The sequence below is a fragment of the Chelonoidis abingdonii genome, chromosome 3 (assembly GCF_003597395.2).
Source record: "Chelonoidis abingdonii isolate Lonesome George chromosome 3, CheloAbing_2.0, whole genome shotgun sequence".
NCBI classification, from domain to species: Eukaryota; Metazoa; Chordata; order Testudines; family Testudinidae; genus Chelonoidis; species Chelonoidis abingdonii.
The window spans coordinates 5827212-5849433 of record NC_133771.1 but is presented as its reverse complement, the minus strand read 5'-3'; the positions used below and the strand labels follow the sequence as shown (position 1 = coordinate 5849433).

General features: G+C 47.5%; 1 protein-coding gene across 1 annotated transcript in view; it reads left to right on the top strand.

Moving 5' to 3' along the window:
• Positions 1-4964: 4964 nt before the first annotated feature.
• Positions 4965-22222, top strand: part of LOC142046531 (angiopoietin-related protein 7-like) — a 28920-nt gene continuing 11662 nt past the window's right edge. The window contains exons 1-4 of the mRNA XM_075063500.1: positions 4965-4970; positions 7686-7908; positions 11747-11884; positions 16307-16523. Of these exons, the coding sequence (XP_074919601.1) occupies positions 4965-4970; positions 7686-7908; positions 11747-11884; positions 16307-16523 (584 nt within the window). The remainder of the gene's footprint in view (positions 4971-7685; positions 7909-11746; positions 11885-16306; positions 16524-22222) is intronic.

The following is a 22222-nucleotide window of genomic DNA, read 5'->3' as shown; positions in this document are numbered from 1 at the left end:
CTGGTTCATTGTTATGGGCATATATGTATTGGTGGTCCAGTAAAGTCTTCAGAATACTAATACTATGCTTTGTTGACAATAAACCCAGCTGGGTGCCTTCGTCCCTTAACGGATCTTGTGGTCATTGGGCAGTTCGCTCGAGGTCTGCTGTGCCAGCTATCTGCGCAGAGCTGGGGGTGGCACACAAAAAATCCACACACACGCAGCCAAACATCTAACCACAGTGATAACAAAAGCAGAGGATTGGAGTCAGGAGAGATAGATTCTTCATAAAAGTGAGGGAGTCATGAGGCCTTGCCCCCTCCACGGCCCTGCCCTGCCTCTTCCCCCGAGACCCCACTTCCTGGCCAAGCCAGAAGCCAGAGCCAGGCTGGGGAGCTGCAGACCCTCCACTGGGTTGGGGTTAGGGGGCCTGAGAGCAGTCCCCAGTCTGTGTCCTTGTCCCCTGGGTCCCTCACTCAGGGCAGGTGGAGGGTCTGTGGCTTCCCACAGCTGCCTGCGCGACTCTTACCCCAACTCAGTTCCAGTTTTCGGCCTGGCCTGGGGGCAGGTCTTTGGGGGCCAAACAGTTGCAGCAGTGCCATGGTAAGATCTACCCTGGACGGGGAATCCACGGGGTGGGGACACAGGCTGGGGGTTGCTTTTGGCTCCCATCCTCATCCCGAGTATGAAGAAGGTCCATGGCTCCCCACAGCTCCCCAGGCCACTCTTACCCAGGGTGGGCTCCAGCTTCCAGCCCCGGTGGCGGATGGGACCTCATGGGGGGGAAGAAGGTCCATGGTGAAATGTGGATGGGCCATGGCCCCTTGGCTCTGAGGGTGGATGTAATTTTAATGACAGCAGTGCCATCTGGTGGACAAAGGGTGTAGGTGTAGCACAAGTGAATAAGGGTTTCCTTCCACTGCGAAGGACAAGATAAGTCAGAAGTGACAAAAAGTCCTGTGACACCTTATAGACTAACAGACGTATTGGAGCATGAGCTTTCGTGGGTGAATACCCACTTTGTCAGACACATACGTCTTATAGACTCATAGACTCATAGGTCAGAAGGGACCAATATGATCATCTAGTCTGACCTCCTGCACAAGGCAGGCCACAAAACCCTACCCATACACATTTATAACAACCCCGAACCCATGACTGAGTTTTTAACTCTCAAAATTGAGATTTGAAGACCTAAGCTGCAGGGAATTCCACCAGCAAGCGAACCATGCCCACGCTGCAGAGGAAGGCGAAAAACTCCAGGCCTCTGCCAATCCCCCTGGAGGAAATTCCTTCCCGACCCCAAATATGGCGATCAGCTAAACCTGAGCATGTGGGCAAGACTCACCAGCCAGCACCCAAGAGGAATTCTCTGCAGTAACTCAGTTCCCATCCATCCATCCCTCACAGACCATTGAGCAGACTTATCTGCGATAATCCAAAATCAATTGCCCAAATTAAATTCCCATCATAACATCCCTCCATATACTTATCAAGCTTAATCTTAAGCCTGATAAGTCTTTTGCCCCACTACTCCCCTCGGAAGGCCGTTCCAGAACTTCACTCCCCTAATGGTTAGAAACTTCGTCTAATTCAAGTCTAAACTTCCTAATATCCAGTTTGTACCATTCATCCTCGTGCCTACATTAGTACTAAGCTTAAATAATTCCTCTCCCTCCCTAAGTTAATCCCCGATATATTTATATAGAGCAAGCATATCCCCCGGAGCCTTCCTTGGCCAGGCTAAACAAGCCAAGCTCTTTGAGTCTCCTTTCATAGGCAGATTTTCCATTCCTCGATCATCTAGTAGCCCGTCTCTGACCTGTTCCAGTTTGAATTCATCCTTCTTAAACATGGACACCAGAACTGCACACAATATTCCAGGTGGGGTCTCACCAGCGCCGTATATAATGGCACTAACACCTCCTTCTCCTTGCTGGAAATACCTCGCCCGACGCATCCTAAAACCGCATTTGCTTTTTTAACGGCCATCTGCATTGGCGGCTCATAGTCATCCTGCTATCAACCAATACCCCAAGTCTTCTCCTCCGTCGTTTCAACTGGCGTCCCAACGTATATCTAAATTCTTTATTAATCCCTAAGTGCTGACCTTGCACTTTTCACTATTATATTTCATCTATTACTATTACTCCAGTGTACCAGTTGTGGCCAGATCTTCCTGTATTGTATCCCAGTCCTCTCTCCGTGTTAGCAATACCCCCAGCTTCGTGTCATCCGCAACTTTATTAGCACATTCCCGCTCTTTGTGCCAAGGTCAGTAATAAATAGGTTAATAGGATCGGTCCCAAAACCGATCCTTGGGACTCCGCTAGTAACTCCTTCCAGCCTGACAGTTCACCCTTCAGTAGACCGCTGGAGTCTCCCTTTAACCAGTTCCTTATCCACCTTACAACTTTCACATTCATCCCCATCTTTCCAATTAACTAACAGTTCCCCATGCGGAACCGTGTCAAACGCCTTACTGAAATCGAGGGTAAATCCTTGCAACAAAGTCCGATGCCAGCTCTGTCCACACATCTATTCAGGGACACCATCATAGACCTAATCACATCAGCCACGCCATCAGGGGCTCGTTCACCCACATCTACCAACGTGATCTATGCCATCATGTGCCAGCAAAGCCCTCTGCCATGTACCTTGGCAAAGTGGACAGTCTCTACGCAAAAGAATAAATGGACACAAATCTGACATCAGGAATCATAACATTCAAAACCAGTGGAGAGTCACTCAACCTCTCTAACCACTCAGTGACAGACTTGAAAGTGGCCATTCTACAACAAAAAAACTTCAAAAACAGACTCAAAGATAGACTGCTGAACTCGAATTAATATGCAAATTGATACCATTAACTCAGGCTTACAGAGACTGGGACTGGTTGGGTCATTACACTAATTGAACCTATTTCCCTATGTTAAGTTCCCTCACACCTTCTATGGGTCATCTTGATTATCACTTCAAAAGTTTTTTTTCTCTTGCTGATGATAGCTCATCTCAGTTGATTAGACTCTTCCTGTTGGTGCATACTTCTTTTCATGTTCTCTGTATGTATAACTATCTCCTGTCTGTGTGTTCCATTCTATGCATCTGAAGAAGTGAGCTGGTAGCTCACGAAAGCTCTTGCTGAAATAAATTTGTTTGTCTTTAGGGTGCCACAAGTACTCCTGTTCTTTTGCGGATACAGACTAACACGGCTGCTACTCTGAAACCTATATTGAAGCAGGTTCTCTCGGGGTTATTGAATGGCCCATTCCTGATGTGATCTACTTCTCTGGTGGAGTGTCCTGTGTTTGGTAAAGGTGGTTTAGCGTCTGTTAAGATATATATCTCAGAACTTCTCCCGACTATTCTGTGGTATCTGAGGGCCTGGCTTTAGATAACAGACTGCTTGGTGTGTTTGGGGTGGTTACTGGATCTATGAAGATACGTGTGATGATCCGTGGGTTTCTTGTAGGGTTCCAGAATCCTTTCAAGATCCACGGTTCCTGCACATGCCAATCACCTCATGTGGTGTACCTCAGCCAGTGCCCTAAATGCCCAAACAACAGTTATGTGGGTGAAACCAGACAATCGCTATGCTCTCAAACAAACTCACTCAGGAAAATGATAAAAGAACATTTGACGAACAACTCCAGGTGACCAAGTGCTGCTTTCCATGCATCCCTGATGGGTGTGTTTCTTGGTCAAATCAAAGTCTTTGTAACAAGTTTGCATATCAAGAAGTCTCATTCGCAGACTTCAGGCATGGGTGACTGTTGATATAAGTCACAAGAATCACAGGAGCGGGTGGTCGTGGGGAGTAGAGAACACAGGCAGGCCTAGAACTTGCTGTTACTCATTGGTAAGGCAACACGTAAGAACGGTCACACTGGGTCAGACCAGTGGTCCATCTAGCCCACTGTCCAGTCTTCCGACAGTGGCCAATGCCAGGTGCAGCAGAGGGAATGAACAGACCAGGGAATCATCAAGTGATCCATCCCCTGTCGCCCATTCCCAGCTTCCGGCAAACAGAGACTAGGGACACCATCCCTGCCCATCCTGGCTAATAGCCATTGATGGACCTATCCCCCATGAACTTATCTAGTTCCTTTTTGAACCCTGTTATAGGCTTGGCCTTCACAACATCCTCTGGCAAGGAGTTCCACAGGATGTCTGTGCGCTGCGTGAAGAAGAACTTCCTTTTATTTGTTTTAAACCTGCTGCCTATTCATTTCATTTGGTGACCCCTAGTTCTTGAGTTATGTGAAAGGGTAAATATCACTTCCCTATTTACTTTCTCCACACCAGTCATGATTTTATAGATCTCCTTCTTATCCCGCATTAGTCGCCTCTTTTCCAAGCTGAAATGTCCCAGTCTTATTAATCTCTCCTTATATGGAAGCTGTTCCATACCCCTAATCATTTTAGCTGCCCTTTTCGGAACCTTTTCCAATTCCAATATATCTTTTTTGAGATGGGGCAACTGAATCTGCATGTGGTATTGAACATGTGGGTGTTCCATAGATTTCTATAGAGGCAATATGATATTTTTCTGTCACCGCATGTCCAAGTGCCTCTTAGCATCATTATTCCTTCCAAACCCAACGCTGTAAGGTCCTGAATACTGTCAGCTGTCATTGATGTCAATGTGCATTGAAAGCACTTTGCACCTTCCAGGACTGGACCTGTAGGAGATTGCCCTAGGAATATCCACTAGGCTGCTGATGGACGTCAGCAATGGATGCAGCCAGGCACAGCTTAGCTGCAAGTTCAGACAAGAACATACTGTACTGAGCACTGTTTCAGTATCCAGTTAAAACAAGCTCCAAGCAAGTCTGATTGACGCAGTGTTAAAAATACTGGCTGCTGCAGCATCCTTGTCTACACTAGGGCTCCCAACATTATGAAACATTGGTGCAGGTGCATTACGAGGCCAGCTCCTGATGGAGATTGGAAGCGAGCTCACTGAAGCTCACATGGGGGCGATGGAGGTAAATTGGGAAAACAACTGGAAATGATGCCAGAGGTTATGTTAGCTCCCTTGATTGGGGTGGTATATCTGTCAGTCATTACCCAAGTTCATAATGAGGGGTCTGGCTACAGCTTTGTGCAGTGTAGCCTATTGGATTGAGCATGGGACTAAGACTCAGGTGCCCTTAGTTCTAGTCTCAGCTGCGCTGGGTGATCTTGGGCAAGTTAATTTCACCACTCTGTGCCTCAGTTTCCCCATTTATAAAATAAGGATGGTGATACTGACCTCCTTCATAAAGTGCTTTGAGATCTGGAGATGAAATATATAAGAGCTTGGTGTTATTATTGTTATGAGCTGAGTGAAACCTTGTTGGGGTTGAGCTAAAATCCCATTGAGATAGATAGGTGTGAACTCACCCTTCAATTAACATATCTGTAAGTATGAGCCACCAACTGAGACAAAAGGTGTGTGCGAACCCACCCAGGAGCTTTTGGCTTAGTGTTGTTTTGGGTAGGTGGGGGGAGGGGAAGAAAAAAGCGAATATACAGAAACTGAGAACAGACAAGAACAGAGAGGCAGAAGCAAAAGACAAGAAAGCCCAGCAGTAGCCTGTGAGCGCAGTGTGACCCCGGAAAAAAACAGTGACAGTGTTTGGGTCTGTTGGCTAAAGAGGCTTGGGGCTGAAGGCTAACAAATTGCTCTGCTCGTTCTTGGATCCTTCTAGCTAAGGCACAGCTCTGTGTCTGTTCTTCGTAAATAAACAAAACTGCATCAGAGAAACACCTCTCACTAGCTTCTACTCCCAGCTGGAGCAAGCTACTAGATCCCAAACATCTGGCTAGCCGCTCAGGCAGAAAGCAATAACATTACTGAGTCAGACAATCATAGGACCAGAGGGTGAGAAGGGGACCATCTGGTCTAACCCCTGCCAAGACACGGGATTTGTTGTGTCTAAACCATTCAAGGCAGATGGCTCCAGCCTCCACTTGAAAACATCCAGTGGAGGAGCTTCCACAACCTCCCCAGGCGTCTGCTCCATTGTCCTGCTGGTCACACAGGGAGGGAGTTTTTTCTGAGATTTAATCTAAATCTGCTATGCTGGCGTTTGACCCCATTGCCTCTTGCCCTGCCCTCTGTGGCAAGAGAGAACAGCTTTTCTCCATCTTTTCTATGAGAGCTTTTAAAATATTTGAAGACTGCTATCATCTCCTCTTCTCCAAACTAAACATATTCAGATCCGTCAGCCTTTGCTCGTGTGGCTTGCCTTCCATCCCTCTGATCATCTTTGTCGCTCGTCTCTGGATCCTTTCCAGTGTCTCTCCACCCTTTCTATACGGTGGTGACCAAAACTGCACCCAGTACTTTAGCTAAGGCCTAACCACAGCTGAGTAGAGTGGTACTATCAACTCCTGTGACTTGCATGTTATGCCTCTGTTAATGCAACCTAAAATTGTGTTTCCTTTTTTTGCAACAGCATCGTGTTGCTGGCTCATTTTGAGGTTGTGATCCACCACAACGCCCAGATCCTTCTCAGCAGTGCTGCTGACAAACCAGTTATCCCCCATTCTGTACTTGTGCATTTGGTTTTTCTTCCTAACGTGTAGCACCCTACCATAGGCACCAACTTTCTCTGGCACTGGTGAGTGCCTGTGCCCCCCCGCCCCTGGCCCCGCCCCCATTCCAACCCCATCCCCAAAGTCCTCCCCTAACTCTGCCCCCTCCCTTCCCCAAATTACCCTGCCCACGGGCCCTGCCTTCCCTCCCCAGCATGCCGCGTTCCCCTCCCCCACCACCCTGCGAATCAGCTGTTTGCGGCGGCATCACTGGAGACTACAGGGGAGGCAAGGGCATGGCAGCGCGCTCACGGAGCCACCAATATTTTTCCGTGGGTGCTCCAGCCCCGGAGCACCCACGGAGTCGGCGCCTATGCACCCTACATTTTACTTTGTTGAATTTCATTTTGTTGTCTATAGCCCAGTTCTCCAATTTATCAAGATCCCTCTGAATCTTAGCTCTATCCTCCCAAGTATTGGCAACCGCCTATAGCTTTTTGTCATCTGCAAACGTGATCAGTCTGTTCTCTAGTCCTACATCCAGGGCATTAATAAAGATGTTGAACAACACTAGACCCAGAACAGATCCCTGTGGAACCCCACTTGAGCCCTCCCTCCAATCTGACATCATTCCATGAATAAGGAGCAAAGAGTCCTGTGGCACCTTATAGACTAACAGACGTTTTGGAGCATGAGCTTTCGTGGGTGAATACCCACTTCATCGGATGCAATTCCATGAATAGTAACTCTCTATGGTTGCTTAACCAATTATGTATCCACTTAATGGTAGTTCCACCCCTGCATTTCTCCAGATTACTGATCAGATTATTATTAGTATTCCTAACAGCTGCTTTCTGAAGACCCAGTAGTAGCTGTGGCCGGGATGGCTGTTTCCATCGCTGTCTGGCCAGGGGTGAACAGGATGTGTTGTCACTTAGAGAACAGGCTGCTACCTGGGGCTGCCCCATAGCTCTGTTTAGAAGGCTGGTGCAGAACGCACCTGCCTCTGACCAGGATCACATTCCCTGCTGTTCTTGGCTCCACACTGGCTGTCAGCTGGTTTCCAGTCCACTGGCTCACATTATCCTTTGCACTTTTATCCCCTATGATATCCCCCACTAAGCTGAACCCTCCGCACTGGCAGCAGCTAATGCTCCTTTGGTTTCTTGGCTCCCCTGAAGCATGAGGAGACGAACAGCCGGAACTCCACGGTGGAGCAGCGGGTCCAGGAGCTGGAGCAGCATTACAACGAGGCCAGCACGCTACAGCACATCCAAGCCACGCTGCTCTACGACATGCAGGCCCAGATCCACAACATCTCCCTGCTGACTGAGTGGGTTCGGCGCAACCCTGGCTGCCTCGTTCCTGCCAAGATGAGGTCGCAGCAGGAGATGCACCATCCAGGTGATGGGGATACCTGGGCTGGACTGGGGGTGAGGGGCTAGAATCCAGACTAGACACCTGATCTAGCTAACAATAGCAGTGAAATAACAATAGCAGCGAAAGCTGGGGCAGAATGGGCAGCAGCATGAGCTGTACAACCCCATCCTGGGTATGTACTTGAGCGGTTGACCCGAGCTAGTGAGCTGCTGCAGCTTCACTGCTGCTGGTGCCAGAGCTAGTTAGCACAATGAAAGCTAGCTCAGGATGGCTACTTGTGTTGTTGTCACACCTCCAGTTGCAGTGCAGAGATGAGAGGGAACCTTCCCCTGTATGATGAAGAGGGGTGAAAGTCCCAAATAATTTTGACTGGGAGGAAGCAAGGCCATCTTTTTGTTATGTGTACTGTGCTCAGCACAATCAGAGATCGGGCCTGTTGCCTTAAATGCCAATAGTAGAAAATAAGACTAGACTATGTTGTTGCGTCTCATGGTCTTTCACGTCGTTTTTAGACCAAAAGTTTCACAATTAGATTTTGAGTGTCCAATTTGAGGCCCCCTCTGGGCTGTGATTGTCAGAATTACTGAGCACCTGCAGAACCGACAGGCTGCATCTGGAGCTTCATGTTCTCAGAGCCTCTGAAAAGACGACCCTGAAGTCTTCTTGATACTGGCGATATGCCCGCACCGTGTGGCAGGAGGCAGGTGTCCCGAGCCCCTCGTGCCCAATGTACCACAATTAGAGCTGGCCCAAAAAGGTCAATTAATTTTCGTGGAAAATTTTTCTCTCTTCTTGAAATTTTTCCATTTTTTTCATTGAAAAAATGAAAGTTTTTGGTTTTAAAAAAATCATTTTTGGTACAATTTTTGAAAACCCAAACCGATTTTTTTATTTTATTTTTTTTAGCAAAACCTGAGGGTTTTTTTGATGTTTTTTTTTAACCAAGAACTGAAACTTTTTTACCAAAAGGTTTTCAGTTTTTATTTTTTTAGCAAAAGAGGAAAATTTCAACCAAAACTAAAAAATGCTCAGTTTGGTCGAAACCCCATTTTTCACCGAAAAGCTGTTGGGATTAAAACATTTCTGCCAGCTCCTCGCCACTGCCCCCATCTGGAGCGCTCAGCTCTAGAAGTCAGACGGACATGCTGATCTGGTTTCTTGGCTGTTCAGTTCTTGGCCTCTGTCATAAGACTGAAAAGGATGCATGACGGTGGTTTCTGAGATGTGGCTACTTATCCAGTAAGAAGCAGACTGAGCCAATGACACCTTCTACACACGCTGATCAACAGGCCTTCTTTGTTAATGCCTTTCACCTACCAACCTGAATCCAATTTGAGCCAGTGACGTCGGGAGGAAAGGCACATTAGTTCGTTACTGAGCCTATGAGCCAACCACCATCCTTGTTTTAACTGAAGCTGGCTCTCTCAGCCTTAGACACCATGCTTGGCTCCAATTCCTCTACCCATCAGGTACACATAAATAATTTCTCTATGGAAGAGTAAATGGGCTGCTGGAAAAAGGAGAACTGGTGCTGGTGGTAATGCCCTCACTAGGCAGCAGAAACTAGACCCAGAGTGTCTCCCCTGTGAGATTTCCCTACGTGCTATTCTCACACGGTTCCCTTTAGGAGCGTTGCCAGATCAGCTGGCCAGAAATAGTCCAATGGAACTCAGAGATCAGTCCCCAAACAGTGGCCTTGATTGGGTGCTTCTCCATTCTGTCCCCACTTCCCACAGCCAATGGGAGACCTCAAAGCAAATGGGCACTCCAATTGGTGGCTTGGAATGTTGAAACGCCCATTCTTCCTTTCCCAATGTACTTTCATTGGTTGCCAGAGTTGTGATCTCATCCCTCGCTCTTCCCCATGGCAAAAAAACGGCAATTCACTCTTTATAACCCTTTCAATCCCACAAACTGGGCAATGCTTCTGGTTTGGGGTTAGGGTCAGCTGGGCTTTGGGCTGGTATAGTGTGGATAAGAGGAAGTTTATCTCTGGTTTATCTCTCTCATTAGTCCCCTGTTCCCTCTGCCTTTCTCTGCAAAGCTCTTTAGGGAATTTTTGTGTGCATAGGAATTGTTCTCGCTGATGATCTTCCTCAGCTTTCACTCAGTCTTTCCTCAGGCAAACCCTCTTTGGGTATGTCAACACTGGAGTGTAGACACGGGCTCTGACACATCTTGTGTCCCAACACCCTAGCGGGAGGCAGGGGCACTGGAATAGGGGAGGCTAGGGGGCCATGGCCCTCCTGCTTTTTACCGGCCATAAGGACAAGCGACAGATGGGAGGGGCAGGGCCTCGGGGGGGAAAGGGGCGATGTGGGGGAGGCCTCAGAGGAAGAGGCAGTGTGAGGGTGGGGTCTCGGGGGAAGGGGTGGCACAGGGGGTTGGGCCATGGTTTAGGTGCTGTTAGGAAGCTTCCACAGCCCCTGAGGCAAAACTAAGGATGCTAGGGTTTGGCCACTTGTCCATACACCTTTAAGCTAAGAGTATCGAAGCCTAGCAATGTAAGGTGCATTATGGGAGGTTTGACACCTTTCTCTGAAACATCCAGCACTGGCCACCTTTGGAGAACGGAAGCAGGGACTAGATCATTCAGTCTCAGTGTCGGAAGGGAAGAGCCCAACAGAACTTCGGGCTAAGCAAAATTCTTACCATTTCCACCTTAACTTAACCGGCAAAGAAGCTTTAATTTAAAAACAATGAATGTGTCATTCTAACAACTACATGGAGGTCTGCGCTAGTCAAGATGGGCCTGAGCTGTGGATTTTATATCCAGAATCAGCTGTGAATCCAATCTGCCCAAGCTGAGTGGTTTCCACTTCCAGCTCAGAGACAGTTCCTAGCCACACAGTTCTGGTTAGCATCCAGATTTGATTCCAAATGTCCTGAAATTGTGGTTGAGTGTGGATCCAGGGTTCTGATTCAAACTCTCTTCCCCTGTGCTCTGTGCAATGGATAGAGGTTTGTCTGTGAAAATCAGTCTTACCCCCATTTTAGGATGCACTGAGGGATAAAATAAAATGAAATAAATGCCAAGGAACTACCCCTCAGTCCATGAGGAATCCCAGAACTTAGATTTTGCCAGAGTAAAATGGAGCTCATACCTCAAAAGTCTTAAGCTCTGATCTAGAGCTGGAACTCAAAATTTTTGGTTGAGTTCTAAACTCAGCCGAACAAGTCCTCCCTTCGGGGCTGGCTCCAGGCACCAGCTGAGCAAGCTCATGCTTGGGGCGGCAGATTCCAAGGGGCGGTATTCCACCCAAACTTTTTTTTCTTTTTCTTTATGGTTCGCCGCTCTGGCCACCCTGAAGAGGGGAGCGCCCTGCAGCAAACTCAGCAGGGCAGCCCACTTCCTTCCCTCCTAGCCCACTGGAGCGGCACAGAGCCCTCCCGGCAGGCAGCACAGTGGGAAGGGCCACGTGGCGAGCCCCCCAATGAAGTGCTGGCCGCCCCCCTTATCTCTCTCCCCCCCTCTCCCTTCCCCTCCCTCTTCCCCCGCTAGACCGGGCGCGCACTCCGCTGCACGTCTGCAGCACAGAGAGTCCCCCTGTACCCTAGCTCCGGCAGCCTGGCAGTTGTTTTTTTTTTTATCCTTTGTCGCTCCAGCTGCCCCGTGGGGTTTTTTTTTTTGCTTTGCTGCTCCGGCCGCCCCACAGGTTTGTTTGTGTGTGTGTGTGTGTGCGCTTTGGCTGCCCCATCGGTTTTTTTGTTTAGTTGGTTGGTTTTTTTGGTTCGCTGCTCCGGCCCCCACCCCCCCACCCCGATTTTTTTTTTTGCTTGGGGCAGGAAAAAATCCAGAGCCAGCCCTGCCTCCCTTCTATGAGCTAAATATTAAACCGTGTCTCTCTGTTTCCTGTCTTAGACGTGAAGCACGCAAAGAACTGCCCGATAGACTGTGCTTCCATTTACTACAACGGGATCCGGAGGTCTGGGGTCTACAGCATCATGCCCTCTGTTGGTGGGATGCCAATAGAAGTGCTGTGTGAAATGGACACGGAAGGTACAGTAAGAAGCGACCGCATGCCTGAACGTCTTTTCTCACAAGGCTCAGGCAGGGCCCAAGGCACAGCTTCAGACTTCTATGTAATCTGGATATGCACCTAGAGCACACAACACTGTAGTACCTAGGCACAAGCTTCCTCGTAGAGATAAAAGCAGCAGAGTCCTGTGGCACCTTATAAACTAACAGACGTATTGGAGCATGAGCTTTCGTGGGTGAATACCCACTTCGTCGGATGCATATTCACCCACGAAAGCTCATGCTCCAATACTTCTGTTAGTCTATAAGGTGCCACAGGACTCTTCGCTGCTTTTACAGATCCAGACTAACACGACTACCCCTCTGATACTCGTAGAGATAGTCTCACCTACTGGAGTTCTGGAAGACCAGCTATGGGAACCCCAGTTGAAGTGTCTCACTGAGCTGCAGTGGTGGAGCCAGTGCTTCTAGCCCCCAGGACCTGTTCAAGCAAGGATGCATTCTCCATCTTGGTGCAGCCCATGCTGGAAGAGCTCACGGTGTTTGTTCTCTTGGAGTCTAGTGCCTGGGTTAAACTGGGGAAGGATAGTGTCACACTTTCAGGGTAACTGCAACTGTATTTCCTGTCTGGTTTCAGGCTTCCAGACATCATCTTTCTTGGGCAGAAACCTGCATCTCTCTTCCCCCTGACCAGGGTTTTTAAGGCTGCACAACTGTTTGCCTTTTAAGAACAGGTTAGACAAACACCTGTCCAGAATGATCTAGTTATTACTTCACCCTGCTTGAGTGCAGGGGACTGGACTAGATGACCTATCAAGGTCCCTTTCAGTCCTACGCTTCTGTGATTCTGAGATTCTATTATTCTATACACTGGCATATCCCCAGCAAGCCAGACTGCCTCAGAGTCAGCCCCTGCGCATTGCTTTCTCTCGGCAGACGATGGCAGTGTATTTACCAATGGGCATACAGATCTTCCCTGCAGGGTACATTTATTTTAAGGACAGAAAAGAATACTGAAAAAAACATATAAAACAATAAAAGTCCCTGCACACATACTAAAGACTCATGCACCAGGACTCACCCATCAGTCTTAGGGTGCTCTAGTAGGCCAAAGACTTTCCAATCTTTCAGCAAGGGTTGGGATTCCCCTAAAGCCCAAGATCTGTCGGCTTGTTGAATCAAAAGGAAGACTCCAAATCCCCCCAAACTCAGCCTTTATATCTCCAGTTCTTTCTTTGCCCCGACCTCTCTGCTGGGACTGGCCTAAATCAGTATATGCAAACCACCCTAGAAGAATATGTCTCTGGAGCTGTGTACAATCTCCGAGACTGTAGTAACCGCTCCCCACTGTTTTCAGTCCCTTCGCCTATGGAGTTGCATGCAGTCCCGGGCCCACAATGATCCATTCATAAACTGAGAATCCTAGAAATGTAGGGCTGGAAGGGACCTTGAGAGGTCACCTAGTCCAGCCCCCCCACTAGGTCAGGGACTAGAGAATCCCTGGCAGGGATTTGTCCAACCTGTTTTTAAAACAACTTCAGTGATGGGGATCCTACAACCTCTCTGGGAAGCCTGTTCCAGAGCTTAATTACCCCTATAGTTAGAAAGTTTTCCCTAATATTGAACCTAAATCTCCCTTGCTGCAGATTCAGCCCAGATTCTTTTCCTACCTTCGGTGGGCATGGAGAACAACTGATCACCTCCACTTTACAACAGATCTTCCCATATTTGAAGACTCTTACCAGGTCTGCCCCCCAGTCTTCTTTTTTCAAGACTAAACAGGCCCAGTTTTTTCAACCTTTCCTCATGGTTCAGATTCTCTAAACCATTGATCATTTTAGTTGCACTTCTCTGGACTCCCTCCAATTTGTCCACACCTTTCTTTAAGATTGGCGTGCAGAATTGGACACAGTACGGCAGCTGAGGAGAGCCGGCACCGTTGTCTCCTGTGTCTTACATACAGGGCCAGATTAACACAGGGGCTTTAGGGGCTGCAGCCCGGGGCATCGGGCTAAGGAGGACCCCGGCACAGCAGGACTCAGGCAGGCTGCCTGCATGCTATGGCCACATGCCACTCCTGGAAGCGGCCAGCTGCTGGCACGTCTCTGTGGCCCCCGTTGGGGAGGGGCAGGTGGCTGCATGTGCTGCCCCCACCCCGAGCACCGGTTCCTGGCCAATAGGAGCTGTGGGGGTGGTGCTTGTGGGGACAGGCAGCGCATGCAGACACGCTCTCCGCCTTCCCCTAGGAGCACTCAAAGATGTTTCAGCAGCCAGCTGCTTCCGGGAGTGGTATGGGGCCACGCATGCAGGCAGCCTGCCTGAGCCCTGCTGTGCCGCTGGCTGGGAGCTGCCTGTAGTAAGTGCCTCCCGACCGGATCCTACACCTCACACCCCATCCTGTACCTCAACCTTCTGCCCCAGGTCAGAATCCCCTCCTGCACCAAACTCCCTCCAAGAGCCTTGTCGTAAACAGATAGCTAAGGGTTAATGTTTCTTTCACCTGTAAAGGGTTAACAAAGGAAACCAAACACCTGACCAGCGGACCAATCAGGAAACCGGATTTTTCAAAGCTGAGGGAGGGAATGTTTGGGTCTGTGTCTTTGTCTGGCTCTCAGCTATGAGAGGGATCTTTTCTATTTTCAAGCTTCTAATCTTCAGTTTCCAAGTTGTAAGTACAAAGGTAGAAAAATAATAGGATGTTAATTGTTTTTTTGTATTTACATGTGTAGTTGCTGGAATGTTTAAATTGTATCTCTTTTTGAATAAGGCTGTTTATTCATTTTTCTTTTAAGCAATTGAACCTATGTTATTGTACCTTAAATACAGAGAAATTTTTATGTTCTTTTTTCTTTCTTTTTTTATATAAAGTTTTCTTTTTAAGACTTGTTTGCGTTTTTTCTCTCTGGGTAGGCTAAGGACGAGGGGAGGGAAATTCTCTTTGTGTTAGATCTACGGAGGGTGAATCTCTGCAGCACCAGGGAATGGTGGAGGGGAAGAAGAGAGATAGAATCTTTTCTGTTTCCTTGTATTTGGTTGTCTCTTTGTGGAAGAGAGAGACATGCTTCTTGTATTGTGATGTAAAGAGGTTGCATCAGTAACTCTCAGGGTACCAGAGAGGAAATTCTGGTGGGAGAGAGGTGGGGGAAGTGGGTTATTTCCCTTTGTTGTAGACTCAGGGCATCTGAGTCTTGGAGGTTCCCAGGGAAGGTTTTGGGAGACCCAAGTGAAGCAAAACACTGGAATTTTTGGATGGTGGCAGCAATATCAGATCTAAGCTGGTAATTAAGCTTAGAGGGTTTCACGCAGGCACCCAGATTTCTGGACGCTAAGGTCCAGATTTGGGAAAGATGCTTATGATAAGCCTGCATTCCTCACTCTCTCCTGCACCCCACACTCTGCCCCAGCCTGGAGCCCCGTCCTGCTCCCAAACTCCCTCTCAGAGAGAAACTAATATAACAGCTGTTCTAAAGTAAGACGTAGGCTATTTTGAATTAACTGGACTATATTCTACGTGTTTTAAGACTGAAATGTAACCACAGAACGGCTTTATGTTAATTAAAAGACAAGTTTAGTATAGTGTTAATAGCCAATGCCATAATTGTGATCATTTTGTTTTAAATTAGGAAAAAGATTTGTATACAGAGGCCCCACAAAATCAAATAGCCCCAGGCCCACAGGAGAGTCAGTCGAGCCTGCTTACATGTGCCACTCCTGTTAATACACCCCAGAATGATAATAGCCTTTCTCACAACTGCATCCTATTATTACTCATATTCAATTTGCGACCCATTGCAGTATCTCCAAGGCAACCTGCATGCGGTCGCTGTATCTGTCCTAGACAGCACAGTCTCACCCATTAGTGACTCAGAGGTAAGCAGAAAGGACGCCATTGGTAGCCACTGGAGACCCCTCCTTTAAGCTGCAGTGATTGGACTGCTGCCTCACTGAGATTCTCTAGAAGAGACACATGCTTCATGCAGTGTGGTTTCTGCTACATGCATATCTGCAGGGCTGTGGAGCCAATACGTAATAACACCAACACGCTGGACTCTCCAGTCAATTTCATTCCTAATAGGCGTCTTTCTTTAAATTTGTCAGCTTGATTCTGCCCTCGGTCATACCAGCATAAATGAGGAGTAACTCTGTTGCCATCAGAACTGGTGCAGGACAGATCAGACTCAGTCTCTGTGATCTATAAACCTCTCCACTGATACACATCGCAGAGTTATCTTGGCTGCAGAACCAGCAGAATAACTTTCCTCTGGGGGTGCAAGGGATGAAGATGGGACAAGTTAGTTGAAGACATCTCTGCAAGCAGGCCAGTCGGCCAATGTCAGTATAAGGTGGAGCTGAGTCAAGGTTCTGGCTCAGGATGATGTTGGGTTCCTCACTAATGACGCTACTCGGAGACTCAAATCAGTGTTACGTCTCTCTCCTTGGCAGGTGGAGGTTGGACCGTCATCCAGCGGCGGCAGGACGGCTCGGTCAACTTCACCCAGACGTGGAACGAGTACAAAGACGGCTTTGGGGATTTAAACAGCGAGTTCTGGCTGGGTAATGAGAACATTCACAAGGTGACGAACCAAGGGGACTACTCTCTCCGCATTGATTTGGAAGACTGGAACAACAAGCACAAGCACGCCTTCTACCAGATCTTCAGGTAGGAGGGCATGGTGCCCTTCCCTGGGTTCCTGCTGCAGGCAGAGGGCCATCTTCTACAAGGCCTTAGCGCATGGAAATCCCTCTGGAATTGGTGCAAGTTTGGGGCCCAGAAGGCTGTGGGATTGGCCTTAAGTTATGGTTAGTTCCTGGTCATTTGCTTGATTCCCATAACAAGTGCCATGGAGAGTAAGGCCTCACTTCCTGTTCAGGTGTGTGTCGTTTTGGCTTAGGAACATACTGTAGAAACACAGCAATTGCCATAGTGGATCAGATCGGGGCCATCCATGCTGGTGTCCTGTTTCCAATAGCGACCGGCCCCAGAGGCATTCCAGGAAGGGGCAAGAATCTGCCTAGTGGACAAATATGAATAATTGGCTCAGAGGGGAAGTTTCTACCTGACCCTCACCAGGGGACGCCTCCATTGCAGTGGGGAGGTGTGATTCGCAGACATACATGGCTACTCTGCTTGGGCTAGCACCTGAAAATAGCAGGGTGGCTGCAGGAGGGCCGGCTGCCTGAGTGCATGTCTAGGATGGCCGATAGGCTTGTATTCGGGTGGGAGAGAGGCTATCTATCTACCATGGCTGCACTGTGATAGATACTAGCTCAAGCAGAGGTAGTGCGTGCATGCCTGCTGACGCTGGAAATCACACCTCCTGAGTGCCATGCAGACATTACCCTGGGGGTTAATTTATGCCCTGAAGCCAAGCCACCTCATGCTTTTGGTCAGCAGGTCCACCAATCCCTGGGGCATGGAGCTGATCCAAAGTCCATTGGAGTCATTGGAAAGACTCAGTTTGACCTTAGTGGGTAGGGTTGCCTACTTTCTAATTCCAGAAAACCGAACACCCTTGCCCCGCCCACTGCCCTGCCCACTGCCCCCCTTCCCTGAGGCCCCGCTCCTGCTCCTTCCCAAGGCCCTGCCCCCTGCTCACTCCATCCCCCCTCCCTCTGTCACTTGCTCTCTCCCACCCTCTCACGTGCTCATTTTCACTGCAAGGCTGAAACAGGCATAGTTCTTGTTTTGACAGCTGTGTTATGCTAAGTTCAGGGTTTATTTGTTTCAGGACACTGGAGCTGGCAGCAAAATAGTCAAAAAGGGTAATTTTAAAAAAATGAAATTTCACAAAGGTTTTCATGATTCTTCCCTCTCGTCTTCCCATTTTTCGTGACCAGCTCCATGTTTTTTGTTCACTAAAGTTACTGTTATTTTATGTGTGGAATTAGGACTGTACATTATCACAGCCCCAAGGAGTCCATTAAAGACCCACTTCTGAAGTCCAAATACAAATCCGTAGAGCACAACCACAGAAATGCACCTCTCCAGAAATCTATATCAATAAATCTGTAGAAACTGACTCCCACATCTAGCATGCAGATACACACGTGTATCCATGTGTACACATCTAGCATGCACTAACACGTGTACTACCGCATGATTTAAAATTACAATTGTTGTTTAGTGCCTAGAGACCCCAACTAAGATCAGGGTGGTAGGTGCTGGACATACACATAAAAACAGAGAATCTGCAACGAAGAATTTGTAATGTCGCTAGACAAAGGTGCGGAGAAATGTATGATATTGTCAAAGTTAGACTCAGGACTCACAGTTTGTCAGACCACTCTGTTTTATTAGTGCAGCGCTCTGTACAGAGTTTTCATGTACCCTTATAAAAGTGACAGTCTGATTACACAGAGCTATTTTAAGGCTCAGTGTTTTAACATTGCTTCTTTTTGTTTTGTGCACCTCACCTCTTCTGTTGCTTCAGAGGGTCACTGTTAATTTCTTATTCTTTCACTACAGCTCTTATCTGCTATTGTACAAAAAACCAACCAACCAAACAAAAAGACTTCAGATCTTTCCCTATTTTCCTGATTTGACTCCCTATTGCAGCCATGACTTGGTTTTTTATTTAAAACATTTTAAATGTTGTAAGAATCAGTTACCCTTAGGGTTAAATGCTAAATCCCAAAGCCAAACAGCACTAATACCTGGGTCTTGCAAAAAGGTCTGTCAGTTTGCAACTTTGAATTAAAGAGTCAAGAATTTTAGTGTGTCTAAAAACAAAAACAAAACAATTTATCTCATACCTAGAAAACAGGACTTTTACAAACCAGATGTGTGGGTTTAGATTCTTAGAACTTCACATATTTTCACAGACAAATAGATACATTATACATTTTCTTTTCTTAAATTTTTATACTGTTTTGTTTTTGCATAGCGGTATATATATAGTGATGTATTATTTGGCACTCTTCGGTGGAAAAGGCCCGTTTTCCCTTTAGAATGGCTGCAAAGAAACCAAGAATCTCTCTTTAACATGCGTCCTTTTTAACATTTTCCACAAAGTTTAACTGCTTAATTCTCTCCAGCCTCTGTAGAGTTAACTTTTCACTTTTTCCTTAAATCATGTTTATGTCCCAAAATGACACCGTTATCAGCTCAGATTTCACCATTTTAAGTATAGTTCCAGGGAATCATGCCTGCACTTACTGCCTTTCTTACTCCTGACACTATTCCTCTATGGGTTCAACCTGTCTTTCAGTTTCTTAATCTGTTGCTTGCCTGCTTGTCTGGGCTCCGATCTGCTTTTTCCTGCTGACCCGGTTTTGTGCAGTGTATGCACTCTACGATTTGAAAGAAATGTTCAGGAAAGGGAACGAGAAGGGTGGGGCTAGTTGAGGAGCCCTCTCCCCCTTGCTGAATTGGTAAGGAACACTAAGGAATCAGTTTTGTGAGGCAGCACTTATAAAGGATGAAGCAGAAGGGGCTTTTGTCCTTTTACAATGAGTGGAGCATGACTAGAGGGTTGGATCGAGGCTAGGGGTTGAGAACGGCTAGTAAAGGAAGCGCCGGTCTCGGTCGTGGGAGAGGAGGCTTTTAAAAGCTTTAACTTATTATTTGAATAATTGAGAGGCATGTTTTGATTTTGTCCACCTACGATTTGCCTTTCCCACCACTGCATGAAACAGTTAACCTCTCTTTAGCCAATTAGTTTTAGGTTGGCCGAGTTTGTATCCTTTAAGACGTCCACTCTCGGTCTTTGTTCCCAAGATTTTAACAGTGGCCACTGAGTTTGGGATTCCCCTGATGTCTAGTCTAGACATTTTTTCCAGAATTAGGAGTCTGGACCCTTTTTAGGAATCTGGACCATCCTAGAATATAAAATAAGCCAGCGCTCATTTAGGGAACTGTCCCAACTTAGACTTGGTTACCCATACAGAGAGGACTTCACACACTAGTCACACAAAGAGGAAATTTGCCCAGTGCCACACACAAAAGGAGCCCACAGGCTACTGCCTCAATCCTCTTGCTTCACACCAGGGGTTTACCCAAAGTGCGGTGCGGCTGCGATTGTGCAAATTCCACTCACTCAGACCCGGGGACAGGAACCCCTTGGTCGGAAGCCGATCCCAGACCCAGAGACAGCACCAGACTCAAACACCCACAAGAGAGACGGATAGACACAGAGACAGCGACATCCCAGTCCGGACAAAACACAGAAATAATTACCTGACAGATTCCTGATGTCAATCCCGGATCCTACCAGAACAGAGTGTGAACCACACAGGTTCAATGGCGTAGATCTCACTGTGGCTGTGCACCTTTCTCCTCTAGTGGAGGACCGCTCGGGCCGAATGCCCAGGTGCTGGCTGCCACGGTCATCCTGAAACAATCAGGAATCACAGCGCCCAGTGAAGACGTGGTTGCATCTCGGTGGACCTCTCAAAATTGTCAAAGAGACTCAGGACTCACAGTTTGTCAGACCACTCTTTTATTAGCGCAGCGCTTCTCTAGATGAACACCCAGATAATGTGAGCACCATACATGCCATCAAACTATCTTTATACTAGATAAAAGGGGGGGAGCATTTAGAGATAACTAAAGGAAGCAGAATCTGATAAGTTTAGCCCTGGGCTAGCCATGCAGTATCTATTTCTCTTACTAACTATTACCGATCTTCTGTTTAATGTTTCGCCATTAGCACCTTGTTTATGCCTAATGTTTTTTTCTGGCACCTGTAGTTATCACATGTTCTTATTTCTGCTTAAAGGTACATACAACATTTCTATTAATCCATCTTATTTTCACAATTAATTAATTCTACTTTCACATATGTCGGCTCTTCTGCAATTACTAGTCAGGCATTTTCAGAAAGAATACACTGCTTTTAGAGTTCACCTCTCTTTTAAAAACTCGTCGTGAAACGAATACACGTATATTCTATGTCATCCATTTTATTTGTGTGCGAGTCAGCAAGGAAACAAAAAGTCAAAGAGTTAGGCTGCAAATTGTATTGACACAGTATACTCACATGCGGCGATACACGCACCGCCCTATACAAAGACACACGGTCTCTTACACACATACATGCCTGCATGCACACACTTGCCTACACAGAGACACTTTTTCATACACTTTCCCAGGGGCTGCCTAAATCACCCAGCCGGGAAGGGAGGAGGTGGGCTGGAAGGGAAACAAGATGGAGTGGGATGGAGGAGAGAGGATGGGGAGGGAAAAGGGCCAAGGATGAGAGCAGGTGTGGGGTGAGAGGGGCAGTGAAGAAGAGAGGTGGGGGTGGAGAGAGCAAGAAGGCTACAGTGCATGAGGATGTGGGGCACAGGAGCATAAGATAATGGGAGTGCAGCAGTGTGTGGAGGTGAATGGGGTGCAGGGAAGTGGGGGGTGAGGGACATGGAGATGGTGGCCTTGGAGGTGGAGAGGATGGGTGGGTGTGGGAGGCAGGACAGGATGGGATGGGGGAGGAATGACAGTGAAGAGGGATGGGTCTCATGGGGGTGGTACGGGGAGGGATGCAGTGACAGGGGATGGGGATGCAGCCCCATTTCCAGCACTCAGAGATGGGGATACACATACCTGGAACTCCTGGGTGCCGCAATGGGGTGACAGACAAACCAGCGGGAGGCTGCAGCTCGAGCCCAGCAACCGAGGACGCAAGGAAAGAGCCAGGCAGCAGTGGAGAGGCATGTGCCACGCAACCCCTCAACAGCTGCGCTGCTGAGCGCTCGTCGTCATAAACAGATAGCTAAGGGTTAATGTTTTCTACCTGTAAAGGGTTAACAAAGGGAACCAAACACCTGACCAGACGACCAATTAGGAAACCAGAGTTTTCAAAGCTCAGGGAGGAATGTTTGTGTCTGTGTCTTTGTCTGTCTCTCAGCCATGAGAGGGATCTTTTCTATCTTCAAGCTTCTAATCTTCAGTTTCCAAGTTGTGAGTACAAAGGTAAGAAAAAGACATAAGCTTTTATTGTGTTTTTTTTTTGTATTTACATGGTGTAATTTGCTGGAATGTTTTAAATTGGATATCTTTTTGAATAAGGCTGTTTATTCATATTTTTCTTTTAATAATTGACCCTGTATATTGTCAACCTTCATACAGAGAACATTTTTATGTCCTTTTCTTTCTTTTTATATAAAGCTTTCTTTTTAAGACCTGTTTGAGTTTTCTCTGGGTAGGCTAAGGAACGAAGGGAGGAAATTCTCTTTGTGTTAGATCTACGGAGGGTGGATCTGTGCAGCCTCAGGGGAGAAGGAGGAGGGGGAGGTAAATTGCCCTCTCTGTTTGTAATTCAAGGAGTTTAAGTACATGTAATCTTCCAGATAACCATGGAAGGAAAGCCTGGGGAGAAGTAAAGAGAAGACAAGGGAGGGGGGGTTATTTCCCTTCTGGAA